This window comes from Bufo gargarizans, chromosome 8 (genome assembly GCF_014858855.1).
Source record: "Bufo gargarizans isolate SCDJY-AF-19 chromosome 8, ASM1485885v1, whole genome shotgun sequence".
NCBI lineage: Eukaryota > Metazoa > Chordata > Amphibia > Anura > Bufonidae > Bufo > Bufo gargarizans.
The window spans coordinates 121,184,029-121,202,706 of NC_058087.1; the positions used below are offsets into that span (position 1 = coordinate 121,184,029).

An 18,678-nucleotide genomic window follows, 5' to 3' on the forward strand; every position below is an offset into this window, starting at 1 on the left:
TTTAAACAAATGGCTGACAAGAGACGTGTGAGTGGCCCGGACCTGAGAGTGGGTGATTCTGTGTGGCTGTCCACAAGCATTAAGTTGAAGCGTGCACTGGAAGGGTTACGGTCCAGAGGAAACAGGGCACATCCTGATAAAGTAGGTCCTGGGTGTCCGTAGGCCACCCGTAGAAGGGAGGGTACTGTCACGGTCCCTCCTGTGAGAGAGGTAAGAGGATCGGATAGACTTGCTGCACGTGAGGCTATCTGACAGGTCTCTCTATTTTCCTCTATGTATGTTGTTGTTTGGCAGGATCTCACCTCTCCTCAGGTTTCGCTCGTTATCAGTGATGAGGCTCTTTTTAGATCCACCTCACACTGCTGACCATGCAGTTGATAGTTTCTGCTTGGAGTTGCTAGTGCTGGTTTGTCTTGGATCTCCTGCTGCTCCATACATCTCTAAGCTAAGTACTTGTTGCCTTCGCTGTTTCTTATCAGGTGTGTGTTGTTTCTAAGCCTCAGGGAGACACAGGTTCCTTCATTCTGGAAGGAACCAGCTGTCTCATCCTCTGGTCAGTTTTAGCAGGGTATCCGGCGTATGAGTTAGGTATCCGGCGTATGAGTATTTCCACCATCAGGATCTGCTCATACTGGCAGGAGTTAGGGAAAGGCCTAGGGATTACTAGGAGGTCACCATCCCTCTTTCTTAACTTTTGAGGCCTAGATTGTTGTCTATTCGTTGTGGTGTGTAGTTGGCGTTTTCCCTTTCCCTTAAACTGTGAAACCTGGGATCTGTGTTTCAGGGACACATTGGATTGGTTACCAGGATGCATTTGAACACCTTTAGCTAGTTAGTTAGCCACCTTACCCATGACTCAAGTTTTTTGTTTTGCCACTGTGATAGTCAGTTAAGGCCAAAGCATTGTTGATGTTGTGCATATGTCATTAATCCTTTTTATCTCTATAGCCATAGAAGGAAGGGTAGGGAGCCAGCTATTGCAACCAGCATAGCCATGAATAGATGGCAAACACAGGGTTAATAATCCTGGCTTAGCCCTTAGCAGGAGGTTGCTAGGTGGTGGCTGGCCCCACCCCTAGCTCTAGTTAGTTCTAGTGAGAATTCAGAGGGAAGAAAGCAAAGTCTATGCGCTCCCTCTTCTCAGGCCAAAGAAAACTACAGAGACTAAGAGATCTCTGCAAGATCCATAGAAAGAGAGAAAAACAGAAATAAGGGACAGAAAAAGGAGAACTTGGATTGTGCATGGACAATTATAGGAGTCGGTAAGGTAACCTGCAACTACAGGCATTTAGACCTTACTGCTGTGAGACACCCTTCACACTCGGACATGTACTAGCCAAATATGCCATCAAGTGGACACTACAACCACCATATCAAGAGTAATATTGCCTGCTCTTGATTCTGCCAAGAGAGACCTTAGCAAGATAGAGCGGAGAAAGGGCCATAACTTCCATCCTTGACTAAATCCATATACTCAGAAGTGAGTAGTTCTGAATTTGGTGCAAAAAACACAGGTGCAGATGGATAGTAAATCAAATGATTTCTTCTTTATTGTGGAATATTAGAATGTCCAAAATAAAACAATGTGTTTCTGGGAAACTTTATCAGGTAAGTAATTCATGTTACAGGTGACACATACATGGGTTTATAACCCCCCAAAAAATGCCCAAAAGCCCCCAGATGCTGAGTAATTTGCATAGTGTAGAAGAAACAAATCACAACCTTTTATTAATACAGAGGGGACCAATTAAGGCATACCTCAATATGTATTGGTTTATTTAAAATATAACACATTTATTGATATATTCATACAGATGCTGGATGATTATGGCCACGTGATCGCGTCTCCCGCAACCACATGACTTGTCTCCATGGAGAGGGGAAGCCGGTGTACATAAGTGTGTGGGGGCATGTGATCACGGGACCCACGGCCAGCATGGATACCAGGATGCTGGTGGGGCTGGAGACTAACGTGGGGTGCCCAAGTCACGTGACCGCTGAGTGTGTGGTCACGTCCATCCCTGCTCCTCCATGTTCCCTACCTCCGTTCTGCTATATATGTATGGGAGTGGAGGGGGGGAGGACTAGATTGGTGGGAGGGATATTAACAGTATTATCTGCGTTAGGCAGAGGGACAGAGAAAAATTAAGAAATTTAAAAGTGAAACTTAAAGTGAAATTAGAACCACCTCACACCTAAAAATATTAGTTTAGGGGTCTAGATACATGTGCTATATTTCAGTACAGGGGTTGTCTCAATTACATGGATCATCATAGATTAATTTCAAATGCCTCATTTAGGCCATACTGATTTAAACTGTTTAGTTTAGTTTAAAGATCCAGTACATTCCACACCGTCTAATATATCTGAGGTATTTGCGTTCATGTTCTGGTATCTGTTCATTCGGTGTTGTCCTAAAACCAGAGATGGAACTATCATGACAATTGGCAGCGTGCTTGGAGACCCTGTTTACAAATTTATTTTTGATATTAGATCTGTGGTTGTTCAGTCTATTTCGTAGTGTTTGTATGATTCGACCAACATACTGTAGGCCAAGGTCGGACTGGGCCGGGGGGCAGGGGGGCAATTCCCCCCCGGGCCTCCCTGTTGCCTCACTATCCCGGCCGGCCGGAATGATCTGTCACTGTCAGACTGTCACTAAGGGCACTGCCGGCAGACGGGGAGGCGTGCTGCCGGCAGCCTATCAGAGAGGCCGTCGGACCGGCGCAGGTGGCGCGATGACGTCATCACACCGCCTGACTGAGCCGCTGCGCTGCCGTAAAGTAAAGACATCAGCCGCGCTGGAGCAGGCCACACGGACATTCTAAAACATAGATAGCATGAGTTTAGTTACAATCTAGAGTGCCACAGGGAATGTCTCTCTGTCCTTTTGATTTTTGATTTCCGTTTTTTGAGTGATAGTATCACAACATAGGCATCTTGATTGTCTGCATTTTTCACTGCCCTTGTGTTTGCTAGTGTCTTGGTCTGTGTTTCTCGTACATCTAAGTTTGCCGGGAGCTAAGATGTTCTTGAGGGTCCGTGCCCGCCTGTAGATAAGGCATGGTGTCTTTGGAATAATTTATTCAGAATTGGGTCTTTCTTTAGGATGTACCAATGTTTTGCTAGAATAGACATAATTATATTGTGGTTTTGGTTATATGACATAATGAAATTCCATTAAAAGCTGGTTTCACTTTTGTCCACTTTCTGTTTTGGTAGCAGGCAATCTGATTGTTTCAGTTCTGCAGCTTTTTTGTATGCACCCGTGATGACATTTTACGGATATCCCTTCTCATTGAACCTAGAGGAGAGGGTTTTACTTTGTTCCCTGAAGTATTTTTCCAGGGTACAGTTGCATTTAATTCTTTTAAATTGACTGAATGGGATATTATATTTCCATTTTTTAGAATGTGTGGTCTTGTAATCTAAATACAGTAGCTATTACTATCCACATTTTTGAAGAATGTGCGTTTAAGAATATGACTTCCCTGGGAGAAAATTTCTAGATCTAGATATATTTGAGTTTAGCTTGGTTGTATGACCCTGTTAATGATATTTCCCAATCATTTCTATTTAGGTAGGAAATAAATGCTCAATAGTTGCATTATCTCCTTCCCAAATAAGGATGAGGTCATCAGTGTATTGTTTAAAGATTATGTTTTTGGTCCTAAAACTGGCCTTGTAAATATGGGTTTCCTCAAGCACTCCCATAAAGAGGTTGGCAAAACTGGGGGCGAATCTGGTACCTATAGCGGTACACCTTATCTGTCTATAAATTTGATCCTGAAACTGAAAAATGTGTGTGAGTATGAATTTGATACTTCTAATGATTAACTCTTTTTGCTCTTGTGGTTTGGTTGGATCTTAGGGCTAGATACTCTGCTGCACATTTGGTCCCTAGTGCATGTGATATATTTGAATAGAGTGCCGATATATCCAGAGTGAGCCATTGATAGTTCTCTTTCCATGTGATTTGTCTTAGGTCCGTTATGAGGGAGGTAGAGTCTTTAAGGTATGATTTCAGATTTATTACATATTTTTGCAAGAAAATATCTATGTAATGTGACAGAGTAAGGGAGGGAACCCCAGAAATTATCAGTCTCCCTGAGGGATTTACTTATGAATTTTTGGGAGATGGTAGAAAGTGGCTAGGGTCGCATTATATATTCTTTTTCCTTCTTATCCAAAAAGGTGTCAGCCGACATTATTAGCAGCAGGAAATCCTCCTTTATCTTGTTGAGAGGAGTCATCCTGAAGTGATATGTAATATTCGGTGTCTGACAGGATTCTTACCGCTTCTCTGATATATTCCTCTTTAACTTGCATAACTATTCCGCCCCCTTACTATGCAAATTACTCAGCATCTGGGGAAATCTCATTCCTCTAGGACAGCCCTGAGATGCATTTGTTAAACCCATGTATATGTCACCTGTAACATGAATTTACTTACCTGATGAAGGGGACTTGAGTTTCCCCGAAACATTCTAATATTCCACAATAAAAAAAACAAAAACATTTGATGTACTATTCATCTGCACCGGTGTTTGTTGCGCCAAATACTCACTTCCAATATATCTCCTTGAGGGATTTTGCCTCTCCTTACAAAGGACACTTTCCTGTGGCAGCATACCTGGCATATGGATTATTTTCATCAAATAACCCTATAGTAGGGTTGCGCCTATCTCTACCACAACCCATTAAGGTGAGCCGCCATTTTGTAACACCTATAAAATTGAATGGGACGTATTACCATATTTTGTGCCATACACTGATACAATCCATACACTGATATCTGGGAGAAAATTGCACTTGTCTTGCCTATTTTCCTGACTCCTACACCATACACCTGCCATTGTTCTCTACAAGCCCTTCCTGCACCCATCCAAATATCTAACATCAAGGGCACCCCACCTACCATCATACAGGAGCTCGAGAATTAGATTGTGCCCCAAGAGAAGACATGGTATCCCCTCTCCTTTTACTGCAGAGCCCTAGAGTGCAAGGGTGTGATGAGAGCCTATGTGATTGACTGTGACAACCAGAGCCACTATCACCCCCATCCTCCACTCCAGCTCCTCATGGGTTCGCTGCACTAGCAACTTGTGGGGAGAAAAATTACAGCAGGAGTTCTGGACTGATGAGTCAAAATTAGAAATATCTGGCTGTAGCAGAATGCAGTTTGTCCACTAAAGGGCTGGAGAGAAGTTCAATAATGACTGTCTGCAAGCCACAGTGAAGCATAGTGGAGGTTTCTTGCAAGTTTGGGGCTGCAGTTGAGCAAGTGAAGTTGGGGATTTTGTCTGGTTTCACTGTGTCCTCATTGCTAAGAAATACAGGTAGATGCTTATCTATGATGCAATACCATCAAGGAATCAAGGAGGCACCTGATTGGCTCCAAATGTATTCTGTGGCAGGACAAAAACCTCAAATATACAGCCAAGGTTCTACTGTATCTTCAGCATAAAGAAGAACAAGAGAGGGAATTCAACACTCAAGAAGTATGGCTTCAAAGAGTCACAAAATAATATCTTGTTGGGTCCCTTCCTCAAAAATGTTGTGACTTTTTACACTTTACCCCTCTTACTCTAATTTTAAAAATTTGTGCAAAATGTAGTAGGTGTGCCTGAAGAAAAACTGATACCTCCAAACCTGATATCTCCAATTGATCTAGCAGAGATGCACCCCCTGAGCTGCCACACAGTCCCCTATCCCTGCCTACTTTCACCACCCGCCCTAGGTTACGGGGCGCAACTGGGTGACAGTCCCTGACCTGAGTAAGTGCAAGCAGAGAGATAGAGACAGCAGGGACGTGGACAGCCAATGAGAGGTAGCACTCAAGCGGACAGAGAGGTGGAACAAGCAAGGTACCACCAAAAACGGAAGGACGAGGCGGGTCAACTAGCCGGGGTCAGTCCAAGAGGTCACGTCAGTACGAGGGAGGAGACAGACAAAATCCAAAAGCAAGCCAAGGTCAAAATCCGAGAGGTAGCGTCAAAGTTCAGGGAGCAGGCAGAGGAGGTGTCAGGAAGCAGATCAAGGGTCAAATCCAAAGGTAAGCTTAATAACAATAATAATACACAGCCTAAGGGACCAAAATCGCAGGCAACCAGTAGCCAGCAGGTTGTCTGTATTTATAGTGGGTAGTGAGGGTCATGTGACGTGGCCAGCGTCACATGACCAACAGACAGACAAGTCGAGCACCAAGTGATCAGCTCGGTGCTCAAGGCAGACCTAGGAGCAGGGAGCCTCCCAGGTAGAAAAAGCCACCCTGGGAACAAGGCCAAACACAGATCCTTGCTCCCGAAGCTAAGCAGCAGGTCTGCGGCTGATGGGAGACCGAGTGAGCTTTCGGCGCCCCGTTACACTCAACCATTTGGAGTTATCAAACGAAATGTATTAAATAGAGAAGTATATTGGATCCTGATGTTGGACACGTCATTCTCGAAATGGTTAAATCATAGAACATATTATATTTTTAATTATAATGGGGGCACAATTACTACGAAGAGCGATTTAGACGCTGGTCTTAGTCCTTGTCCGCTGCCACTTGATTAGCCTAAGTTATGCAGAGATGCCAGTGCAACTTGCTTAAAGAGGAACTTTCATCTGGCAAAACATTGTGAACTAAGTGTCATGATCTGTACAGCGGCGCCCAGGGATCTCACTGCACTTACTATTATCCCTGGGCGCTGCTCCGTTATCCTGCTATGCCCTCCGGTATGTTCGGTCACTTGGTTATAGTAGGCGGAGACTTAGGGGACTTATAGTTATGGTAGGAGGAGACTGCCCTTGTTCTCCTGGGCGTCTCCTTCTTCTAGACTGTAGCGCTGGCCAATCGCAGCGCAGAGCTCATAGCCTGGGAGTTTTTTTCTCCCAGGCTGTGAGCTCTGCGCTGTGATTGGCCAGCACTACAACCTAGGAGAAGGAGACACCCAGGAGAACAGGGCAGTCTCCTCCTACTATAACTATAAGTCCCCTAAGTCTCCGCCTACTATAACCAAGTGACCGAACATACCGGAGGGCATAGCAGGATAACGGAGCAGCGCCCAGGGATAATAGTAAGTGCAGTGAGATCCCTGGGCGCCGCTGTACAGATCATGACACTTAGTTCACAATGTTTTGCCAGATGAAAGTTCCTCTTTAAGCAAGTTGCAGCAAGGGCAGTCTCCTCCTACTATAACCAAGTGACCGAACATACCGGAGGGCATAGCAGGAGAACGGCGTGGCGCCCAGGGATAATAATAAGTGCAGTGAGATCCCTGGGCGCCGCTGTACAGATCATGACACTTAGTTCACAATGTTTTGCCAGATGAAAGGTCCTCTTTAAATATATGCCAGTTCCCTTGCTGGAGTAGATTAAAGTCATTTTCTACGTCAAAAACAGGCATAGAAAATTATGAATCAGATGGGCCTACCAGTCTGTCCCCTTCATTGACCATGCCACTCTTTCCCCCTGTTTCCACCACCTTGGAAAAGTCCCATGAGTGAGGAAAAGTTGTAGATTCTGCAACAAATCCCCTTTGTGACCAAATCTGTGACAAAAGTACACCAAAAACTGGCGTACTTCCCATAATAAATGACCCCCATAGTGTTTTATTTGCACACTTGTGACCTTTTTTAATTGGTTTGGTCACTGGGTGGCATGTCTTAGGCTGGTTTCACACTGGCATTGCGGGAAAAGGTGCGGGTGTGTTGTGGGAACATGCGCGATTTTTCAGCGCAAGTGCAAAACATTGTAATGCGTTTTGCACACGCGTGAGAAAAATCGGCATGTTTGGTACCCAAACCAGAACTTCTTCACAGAAGTTCAGGTTTGGGATCGGTGTTCTGTAGATTGTATTATTTTCCCTTATAACATGCATACAGAAGGCATAGTACAATAGCGCTGGAGGGGTTAAAAAATAAATAAAAATAATTTAACTCACCTTAATCCACTTGATCGCGTAGCCGGCATCTCTCCTGTCTCTTTCTTTGCTGATTGCAGTCAAAGAACCTGTGGTGACGTCACTCCGGTCATCACATGGTCTGTCACATGATCTTTTACCATGGTGATGGATCATGTGATGACTGGAGTGACGTCACCACAGGTCCTTTGACTGCAATCAGCAAAGAAAGAGACAGGAGAGATGCCGGCTGCATGAGCAAGTGGAGTAAGGTGAGTTAAATTATTATTTATTTATTTTTTTAACCCCTCCAGTGCTATTTTACTATGCATTCTGTATTCAGAATGCTATTATTTTCCCTTATGACCATGTTATAAGGGAAAATAATAAACTGATTGGGTCTCCATCCCGATCGTCTCCTAGCAACTGTGCGTGAAAATCGCACAGCATCGGCAGTTGTTTACGGATGCTTGCGATTTTCACGCAGCCCCATTCACTTCTATGGGGCCTGTGTTGCGTGGATTATCACACCGCAACGCACAATATAGAACATGCTGCGATTTTCACGCAACGCATAAGTGAAAATCACCACTCCTGTGCACAGCCCCATAGAAATGAATGGGTCCAGATTCAGTGCGGGTGCAATGCATTCACTTCACGCATTGCACCCGCGCGGAATACTCGCCCGTGTGAAAGGGACCTTAGTGCATGCTTATATTCCTGTTGTTATAGTAAGTACCTATTTTTGATTATTCCTTTTAGCCCTGTTTTTTTTTTCTGAGGCCATAACTTTTCTATTTTCTATACTTTTCTCTGGACATTGACACACTGTAACATCGTTTTACCATGTAGCTTTTTTTTTTCCTTTGGAGTACTTTTCTATGGCTTAAGAAGCTGGGATTCTTGCACCCACCTGGAGGCGAGCTGACTGTTTACCTGTGTCCATAAAATAGGTGTGGTTAACTATGATAATGAGTTTCACTCCAGAATTATAAGTGAGACTTTTAAAAAAGTTACAAAAAGGTCAGACTGTTTACAGGAGTAACATTTCTAGACACAAGTGTTAAGTTTCAAAATGCTCCAAATTTAACAACCACCATGCGATAGCTGAGAAACGTGGTGAAAAAAACTCTAATGTAGACTACTCCAAAAACTGACTTTTACCCTCATGATAAATCTACCCCAAAGAGACCTGAAAGTGATGATTGGAAAAAGCGCTGGCCTTTGTATACTACTGTGGTTCCATGTGAAAGCATGGACATCATTGTTGGACTGCGGGGTGGTCATATCCTGTGGATATGTGCAGTATATAATGCAATGAAAATATGAATCAAGCCAGCAATGGAAGCAATATGGACAATCACAATACATTAGCAAATGCTTGCATTAACTTTCTCTACCTGATAAATGCCATTTGCTGAAGTGAGACAACCCCTTTAGGGCCATGTTCACATCACCTTTTCTTTTCTTCTGATCTGTCAGAAGAACTGAAAAAAAAGATCCTTTATTTTGAGCATCCATTGAGCATATTTTCCATCCGAGTTCTGTGTGGAGGAACTTTTTCTCCCATCTAAAATAACATCTCTGAAGAAACTGAGGAACTGACAAAAATGGATGGAAAATTAGCTCAACAGATACTCAAGTAAAGGAAAATTTTTAATTTTTCTGGTCTTCTAACAGATCAGAAGAATGGAAAACTAAACGGTGATTTGAGCATAGACTAAGGCATGGATGTCAAACTCATGGCCCTCCAGATGTTGCAAAACTACAACTCCCATCATTCCCTGATAGCTGTAGTATGCCCAGGCATGATGGGAGTTGTAGTTTTGCAACAGCTGGAGGGCCACGAGTTTGACATCCCTGGACAAAGGCGTTGCGGGAAAAGATGCGGGTGCATTGCGGGAACATGCACGATTTTTCCCCACGAGTGAAAAGCATTTTAATGTGTTTTGCAAGTGCGTGAGAAAAATTGGCATGTTTGGTACCCAGACCCAAACCCAGACTTCTTCATAGAAGTTCGGGTTTGGGTTCAGTATTCTGTAAATTTTATTATTTTCCCTTATAACATGGTTATAAGGGAAAATAATAGCATTCTTTAATACAGAATGCTTAGTAGAAGGTCAATTGAGGGTTAAAAAATATAAAAAAGCTTAACTCACCTCCTCCAATTAACGGTTTCCTGTTCTTTTTTCAGGACCTGTCAAAGGACCTGTGGTGACGTCACTGAGCTCATCACATGGTCCATCACCATGGTGATGGATCATGTGATGTATCATGTGATGAGCACAGTGATGTCACCACAGGTCCTGAAGAAAGAACTGGAGACCGGCAGCTACAAGATCAATTGGAGGAGGTGAGTTAATTTTTTACATATTTTTTAACCCTCAAATGACCTTCTACTAAGAATGCTATTATTTTCCCTTATAACCCTGAAAATCACCGCTCATGTGCACAGCCCCATAGAAATGAATATGGGTTCGGATTCAGTGCGGGTGCAATGCGTTCACCTCACGCATTGCACCTGCGCAGAAACTTGCCCATGTTAAACGGTCCTAACACTTCTAATTTTAAAAGTATTCTTGCTTTGCAGCATTTTTACCACACCTGTCTAAAGTTTTGCACAGTACTGTAAACATTAGGAGTCAAATGCAGACCTATGCAGTAGTATGGCATAGGGTTGTATGCCATTAGTCTATGCCTCAGTTGTCCCAACAAACTCGAAAAATCAGCATTGTTTAAAACACTATTCATGTAAGTCAACCAAGAAATACATGTAATTACCTGCCAAAGGTTTTAGGTGTAGCCATTCAGGATCTGACCGTTGATTTAGTTTGTGATCAGATAATTTTCTTTGTACAGCAGACTCATCTGCTTTTTGCTTGCTCTTCAACTTGTTTCTTCCCTTAACAAAATAGAAGAGCACATTCAATATTGAATCTGGTTAATTCACAGTTGCCAGGAAGTAGTATATTGCTAATAGATGTCCCATTTATGTTTGAATCTGCTTCACAAGGCTGCAAATATCAATGCTTTGGACAGATTTGCAACCATCTTAGTTATTTGGCTGCTGACTTTTTAGCCTTAGTAGCACAAGACCCCTGGCCCTGCTAACATGGGTCTCATTTATCAAAACTATCAGTAAAACTGTATTTGTTGCCCATTGCAACCAAACAAAAAACTAAGCTTTTTCAGAGCAGTTTAAGCAATAACAGCTGATCTCTGATTGTTGCTATGGATAGCACAGTTTTACTGGTAGAGAGTTTTGATAAGTAAAGGCCTCTTTCACACTTGCGTTGTCCGGATCCGGCGCGTACTCCACTTGCTGGAATTACACGCCGGATCCGGAAAAACGCAAGTGTACTGAAAGCATTTGAAGACGGATCCGTCTTCAAAAAGCTTTCAGTGTTACTATGGCAGCCAGGATGCTATTAAAGTCCTGGTTGCCATAGTAGGAGCGGGGAGCGGGGGAGCGGCATACTTACAGTCCGTGCGTCTCCCGGGGCGCTCCAGAATGACGTCAGAGCACCCCATACGCATGGATGACGTGCCATGCGATCACGTCATCCATGCGCCTGGGGCGCCCTGAGGTCACTCTGGAGCGCCCCGGGAGCCGCACGGACGGTAAGTATACTGCTCCCCCGCTCCCCACTGCACTTTACCATGGCTGCCAGGACTTTAGCATCCCGGCAGCCATGGTAACCATTCAGAAAAAGCTAAACGTCGGATCCGGCTAAACGTTCAGCTTAAGGCCGGATCCGGATCAATGCCTTTCAATGGGCATTAATTCCGGATCCGGCCTTGCGGCAAGTCTTCAGGATTTTTGGGCGGAGCAAAAAGCGCAGCATGCTGCGGTATTTTCTGAGGGCAAAAAACGTTCCGGTCCAGAACTGAAGACACCCTGATGCATCCTGAACGGATTTCACTCCATTCAGAATGCATTAGGATAAAACTGATCAGGATTCTTCCGGCATAGAGCCCCGACGACGGAACTCTATGCCGGAAGAAAAGAACGCAGGTGTGAAAGAGCCCTAAGGATTATATATTTTAAACATACTGGATAATTTATTATTACATTTGCACCAGAATATTGGTGACAATATTCCCAGCCTGTGCGATCCACTGACAGCATTGTGCCTGCTGGGCTGAGTAGAAGACCCCTGGGTCCCCAGCTTGTGTACTCTCTCAGCCCAGCCAGTGCAATGATATCACTGCATTGTGCCTGCTGGGGAGAGCGGGAATGTTCTCTAATCATCAAGAGAATGGGTCTATGTGAGTATTAGTGTTTTTTATTTTATGTAAGGAAGCACTACTGTGTGGGTGCACTAAGGAGGATCACTACTGTGTGAAGGCGCTAAAGGGTAGCATTACTATGTGGGGACTAAAGGGGCAAAACTACTGTGAAAGGGCAGTAAAGGGCATGTTATTATGAAGGGGCATTAAAAGGGCATACTACTGTGGGGGACATGCTACTGTATGCACTAAGGGGACATTCTACTGTGAAGGCGGCACCAAGGGGGCATGCTACTGTGAATGGGGCACTAAAGGGACATAACTACTATGTGGGGGCACTGAGGGGCATTTTACTATGTAGGGGCACAACTACTGTGTGTTGGCAATAAGGGGAATAACTACTGTGTGGGGGCACTAAGGAGGCATAACTACTGTATGGGAGCACTAATGAGGCATAACTACTGTATGGGAGCACTAATGAGGCATAACTACTGTCAAGAGGGGGCTAAGGGGGCATAACTAATGCACCAGATTTATCAGTAATACTGCCCCTTTAGTGCCTTCCTCCACACTGTAAGAATGTTCTCTCGGTGTCATCTAACAATAATGATGACCATTACTGCCTCTCAGACACTATGATATCCCTTTAGTGATCCCTTAATGCAGGGTGATCCCTTAATGCCCCCACACAGTAAAATGCTCCTTTAGTGCTTTTTATACAATGTGATGGTCCCTTAAGTGCCCCCCACACAGTATGATACCCCTTTAAGCGGCCCCACACAGTATGATAATCCCTTAAAGGGGTTGTCCAGGTTCAGAGCTGAACCTGGACAGCCCTCCATTTTCACCCCAGCAGCCCCCCTGACATGAGCATCGGAGCAGTTCATGCTCCGATGCTCTCCTTTGCCCTGCGCTAAATCGCGCAGGGCAAAGGCATTTTTCAGAGTTCCGGTGACGTACCGGGCTCTCCATGGGGCTGACAGGAACACCGGTGACCTCACCGGCACTGATGGGCGGGATTTAGCGCTGCCCTAGCCAGTAAAACGACTAGGGCAGAGCTAAAGCCCGCCCCTCAGAGCCGGTGACGTCACCGAACACACTGCTGGGCGGAAGTTACCGCCCGGCAGTGTGTTATTGAAAACACAAGAGCCCGTGCCCTGCGCGATCTAGCGCAGGGCACTGGAGCGCATCGGAGCATGAGATGCTCCGATGCTAGGCTCAGGGGGGCTGCCGGGGTGAAAATAACGGTATGTCCGGGTTCAGTTCTGAACCCGGACAACCCCTTTAAGTCGATATATGTATAGAGAATGGGTAGGCACAACCATTATTGGTTATTGACAGTACACACTCAGATTGAGTTGTTGCCATTAGTGGTTAGTATTGGGCCCTACGCTCTTCAATATATTTATTCATGATCTTGTAGAAGGCTTGCACAGTAAAATATACATTTTTGCAGATGACACTAAACTGTGTAAAGTAATTGACACGGAAGAGGACAGTATACTGCTACAGATGGATCTGGATAGATTGGAAGCTTTGGCAGATAAGTGGCAGATGAGGTTTAAGACTAACAAATGTAAGGTTATGCAAATGGAAAGGAATAATGCAAGTCACCCGTTGTCACGGCTGAGGATGGGGAAAACCCTCAGCCGTGCGATGCCAGAAGATGTTAGTGGCTGCTCGGCCAGGACGACAGAATTAGGGAGCAGGTCACCTCCTATCGCGTCCCTAATCTGACCCTGACTCCTAACCATATGAGCCAACCCTGATGGTGGGAAGGCTCATACACCGGAAACCTTGGGGTCCCTGCTAGCCCTCAGGATTGCCCTGGAACAAGGAGCAGGGTAAGACGACCTGTTCCTCCTAGGCACGGAGGAACAGGAGTCTCACTGGCAAGCTGCAAGGGGATAAGAAAATGAACAGCCTATGAATATGGCAGGAGGATGAAAAGTACTTCCACACCTACCTGCCACAGACACACAGACTGGATCCTGTGCAATACAAGCTAGTGTCCACACCCAAACAAAAATGGACACAGCACACACACAAACACACAGGAACCCAGATCCATAGGTGCATAAAATATGAAAGAGAAAAGAACATCAACTAAACATGTATAACATTTATGACCTCAAGGGTGGCCCTCACTGGCAGATGGTATACAAACCAGGAGGATGACTCCAGCAACATGCCTGGAGTACCCCTCAGACCTCTGCTCTCAACTGAGGCTAAATAGCCCATGTAGTCACACCCACACACAGACACACCCAGTGTTCACACAAAGAGGGAGTTAACCCTTCCTACACCAGGCAAGGGATGGAAGCCACTTAAAGGGGAAAGTGCACACATAGCTAAAACCCTGTGCACACCAGACATACAAGAGACACACCTAACAAAGACAGGTTGCCAGGTGCAACTGCATGCACATTGCAGCAAGCTGCCTAGCACCAGCTCAGGCTGCTATACTGCCACATACATTATAAGAACATGTTGCCAGCGGCAACCACTGGTGAGGCAACATACAAGCGGCCCTCACCTGTGGTTGAAACAACCAAACGAGACCGCAGGCAACAGCGTGCGGTTCAGGAGTCACGACCATGACCATGGTCGTGACACCCGTACATACTAAATGGCAAAACACTGGGTAACACTGACATGGAAAAGGACCTAGGAATTTTATTGAACAGCAAACTAAGCTGTAAAAACCAGTGTCATGCAGCTGCTGCCAAGGCCATAGATGCCCGGGATGAGAACATAGTCCTACCACTTTAGAAATCACTAGTCAGACCACACATGGAGTACTGTGTACAGTTATGGGCTCCTGTGAACAAGGCAGACATAGCAGGGAGAGAGGGTTCAGAGGAGGGCAACTAAAGTAATAACTGGAATGGGGGGACTACAGTACCCTGAAAGATTATCAATATTAGGGTTATTCACTTTGAAAAAAAGACGACTGAGAGGAGATCAAATTACTATGTATAAATATACCATGGGTCAGTACAGAGATCTCTCCCATCATCTATTTATCCCTGGACTGTAACTGTGACAAGGGGACATCCTCTGCGCCTGGAGGAAAGAAGGTTTGTACACAAACATAGAAGAGGATTCTTTACAGTAAGAGCAGTAAGACTATGGAACTCTCTGCCTGAGGAGGTGGTGATAGTGAGTTCACTAAAAGAGTTCAAGAGGGGCCTGGATGTATTTCTGGAGTGTAATAATATTACAGGCTATAGCTACTAGAGAGGGGTCGTTGATCCAGGGAGTTATTCTGATTGCCTGATTGGAGTCGGAAGGAATTTTTTCCCCCTTAAGTGGGGAAAATTGTCTTCTACCTCACAGTTTTCTTTTTGCCTTCCTCTGGATCAACTTGCAGGATAACAGGCCGAACTGGATGGACAAATGGCTTTTTTCGGCCTTATAGACTATGTTACTATGTATTATCTCCCTAACTTTGGGAGACATAGCATTTAGAAATTTGGTTGGGAGTGATAGCAAGTGAAAGCAGGTCTTAGCCGTTATCACTCCGACCTGATTTCCAACAGCTACAGTATATCTTCCCATGTAGTTGGCATAATGCTGTGATTCTTATCTTCTGAAGTGCCATTTGCAATTCCGCTACAAATCCACAGTATAATTTATAAAAATCTGCATGTAGCTCAGTTTTCAGTTCAGTTATTTTAAGATATTCTCTACGGAATGCTGCATTGCCAAAACACTGGTGCAAGGCAAAAGTTGTGCCCATTTTCAAAAAGGGCTCTCTAGGTTCTCTAAATAATTAGAGACCAGTAAACTAAAATGCCATTGTGGGGAAATTATTGACGGGCTATTAAGTGGCTATACACAGGAGTACAAGACCATAACTATCATCAAGAATAACAGCCAGCAAAGATTTATCAAGGACAGAACTGACCCGATTTGTTTTTTAAAGAGTTAAATTTAAACCTGGGCAGATGAGTGTCTGTAAATACAGTGTTTTGGACTTTGCAAAAGCATTTGACACTAGATTTTCAATGGGGAAATTAGAGTCTGTATGCTGGTCTTGATATCCCCATGAGCTGCTGGAGGACACATTTAATTCATGAGTCACACGTCTCATCATAAATTAAGAGAATCCTCCGGCAGTCCACGTGCCTAGACTGAAATCTATGCCAGCTCATACCTGGCGTAGATTTCAATTATCATTAATGCCAGAAAACTGACAAAAAATGTGCCAGTGCTGATGGCTCCACCCCTACCCTGCCAGACCCCTATTTAGAAAGTGGCGAGGGCGGCAAACAAATCTCCAGGGTATACAACTTTTTTACACCAGAAAATAATATAGTGTGAAGATTACTTATAAAGCATAGTTTGTAATTTGAAAACTTGCTCAAAGTCTGTGTCCAGAGAGTTGTGGTCAATGATTCCAATACAAAATAGTCCCTGGTAGAGCTGAGCGAACCTTTAGAGATTTGTTTCAGGTCTAATTTTTTTTATAAAGTTGCTCCATTTGCACTGAAAATTGGTATGGTCTCCTAGGATAGATGTTATCTCTTGTTAATTTTTTATGAATTTTGTATTTTTCTTACACCCCTACCTAAGCTCTTGAACTCAATGACGGCAGTAGTAAATCACGTCAGCGTGGCACTGACATACATAGCTATGGGTAAACGTATGTTTGATGGCGATAACAAATAGTGGTGTGTATTAGGCTTTTTCATATGCCAAAGCTTCCAAAAATTGTCTATTATCAGGAGCAGTTGGTGTTTAAACACACACAGTGTTATGGGGGCTGTCCATTTATTCAACAAAGACATTGTGAATGTTAATTAAGTATTTTATGAGGTACACTATCTGTCTTAAAAGCAGAACGATTCAAATTTAGAAAATAGTGAATCTTTCAAAAGTTTCAGTAAATTTGGGATTTTTTAATAAATAAAAGGTAAAACATATTGACTGAAATTTACCATTAACATGATGTACAATGTGTCACGAGAAAATAGTCTCAGAATAGGTTCCATAAGTAAAAGCATTCCAAGGTTATTACCACATGAAGTGGCACATGTCAGATTTGCTAAATTAAGCTTGGCCAGGAAGGGAGCAAATGACCTAGTCTGGAAGTGGTTAAACAAATTCTCCCTATTAAGTGGGAGCAGCAACAGTACATTGTGGATGTAGAAAGGGTAGAGGAATAAGAGACACATGGCTGCAATAGTAGCGGCAGCAGAAGCCATATCAAATGGAACATACAAGGCAGTAGATCAGCTACACCTTAATAGTGAGGGTGCAAGTGCTCTGGGGATAGTTAGATGGCTGGAGAAGCTTTTAAACTAGGATCTGGGGGGAGGGTGTGGGGTCATACTAATAAGGGGGTAGATAGTGTAGATTGAGAGTGAGATATAGGAGGCGACAGTGGGGGCTGGGGTTAGTGAGGAAAGTAGGGAGAAGACTGGGCAGAACTGTACACTAATGAAAAATTATTTTATTGATTTTATTGATGACCAATAACAATATTTAATATAAATATAGATATTTTATGTAGAAATGCAGATAGTAACAAATGTAGGGTTAATTGTGTGGATCTCAGACCCCTGTAAGAGATCGGGTGCTGACCCCCCTCCCTCCCCAGTATTAAAATCATTGGTGGCCAATGCGGCCCCCCCACCCCCACCCCCCTATTAAAATCATTGGTGGTTAGTGCGGCCCCCCCCTTCCCTAGTAAAATCATTGGTGTCCAGTGCGGCCACCCCTCTCCCCTAATTGAAATTATTGGTGGCAGTGGCCACAGGTTATGGTGCGGCACCTGAGGGGTTAATTGTGCGGATCACAGCCCCCTATAAGAGACCAGGTGCTGCCAGGCAGCAGGGGGCTGTTATGTCCACAGTTCTCAGTATATTCTAACTTGAACCGTCCCCATCACTATGGGAACGCCTCTGTGTTAGAATATACTGTCGGATCTGAGTTTTCACGATCTAACTCAAATCCGATGGTATATTCTAACATAGAGGCATTCCCATGGTGATGGGGATGGTTCAAGTTAAAATATACCATCGAATTGGAGAAAACTCAGATCCGATGGTATATAAATATTATCCGAACATCGAACCCGAACTTTTACTGAAATGTTCGGGTGTCGAACACTGTAAAGTTTACAGTTCGGGTTCGCTCAACTCTAGTGCCATCCGCTATAGCGCCCGGCTCCTGCACAGTGTCGGGATGACTATGGTCTGCATCAGGAGCCGGATAGCGATATTAATACACAACACATGTACAGTACTGTACATACAGTAGACAAGATGCAGTGGGGCACAGGACAGTACAGTCGGGTGCAGTGGGGTACAGGACAGTACAGTCGGGTGCAGTGGGGTACAGTACCGTACCTGCGGCTCCCCACCCCGATGTACTGTAGGTCTCTGTGGTTCCGCTCACCCATTTTTTTAAATTTTATTTAATGATTGACTGTTCAGGTGCCATCCCCTATAGCGCCCAGCTCCTGTACAGTGTCGGGATGACTATGGTCTGTATCAGGAGCCGTATAGCGATATTAATACACAGCACATGCTGCTCTGTACATCCAGTTACACTA

General features: G+C 44.3%; 1 protein-coding gene across 1 annotated transcript in view; it reads right to left on the reverse strand.

Moving 5' to 3' along the window:
* SLC39A10 (solute carrier family 39 member 10) overlaps positions 1–18,678 on the reverse strand; it is a 319,796-nt gene that overhangs the window by 161,062 nt on the left and 140,056 nt on the right. Inside the window, exon 6 of the mRNA XM_044304420.1 lies at positions 10,668–10,788. Within this exon, the coding sequence (XP_044160355.1) occupies positions 10,668–10,788 (121 nt within the window). The remainder of the gene's footprint in view (positions 1–10,667; positions 10,789–18,678) is intronic.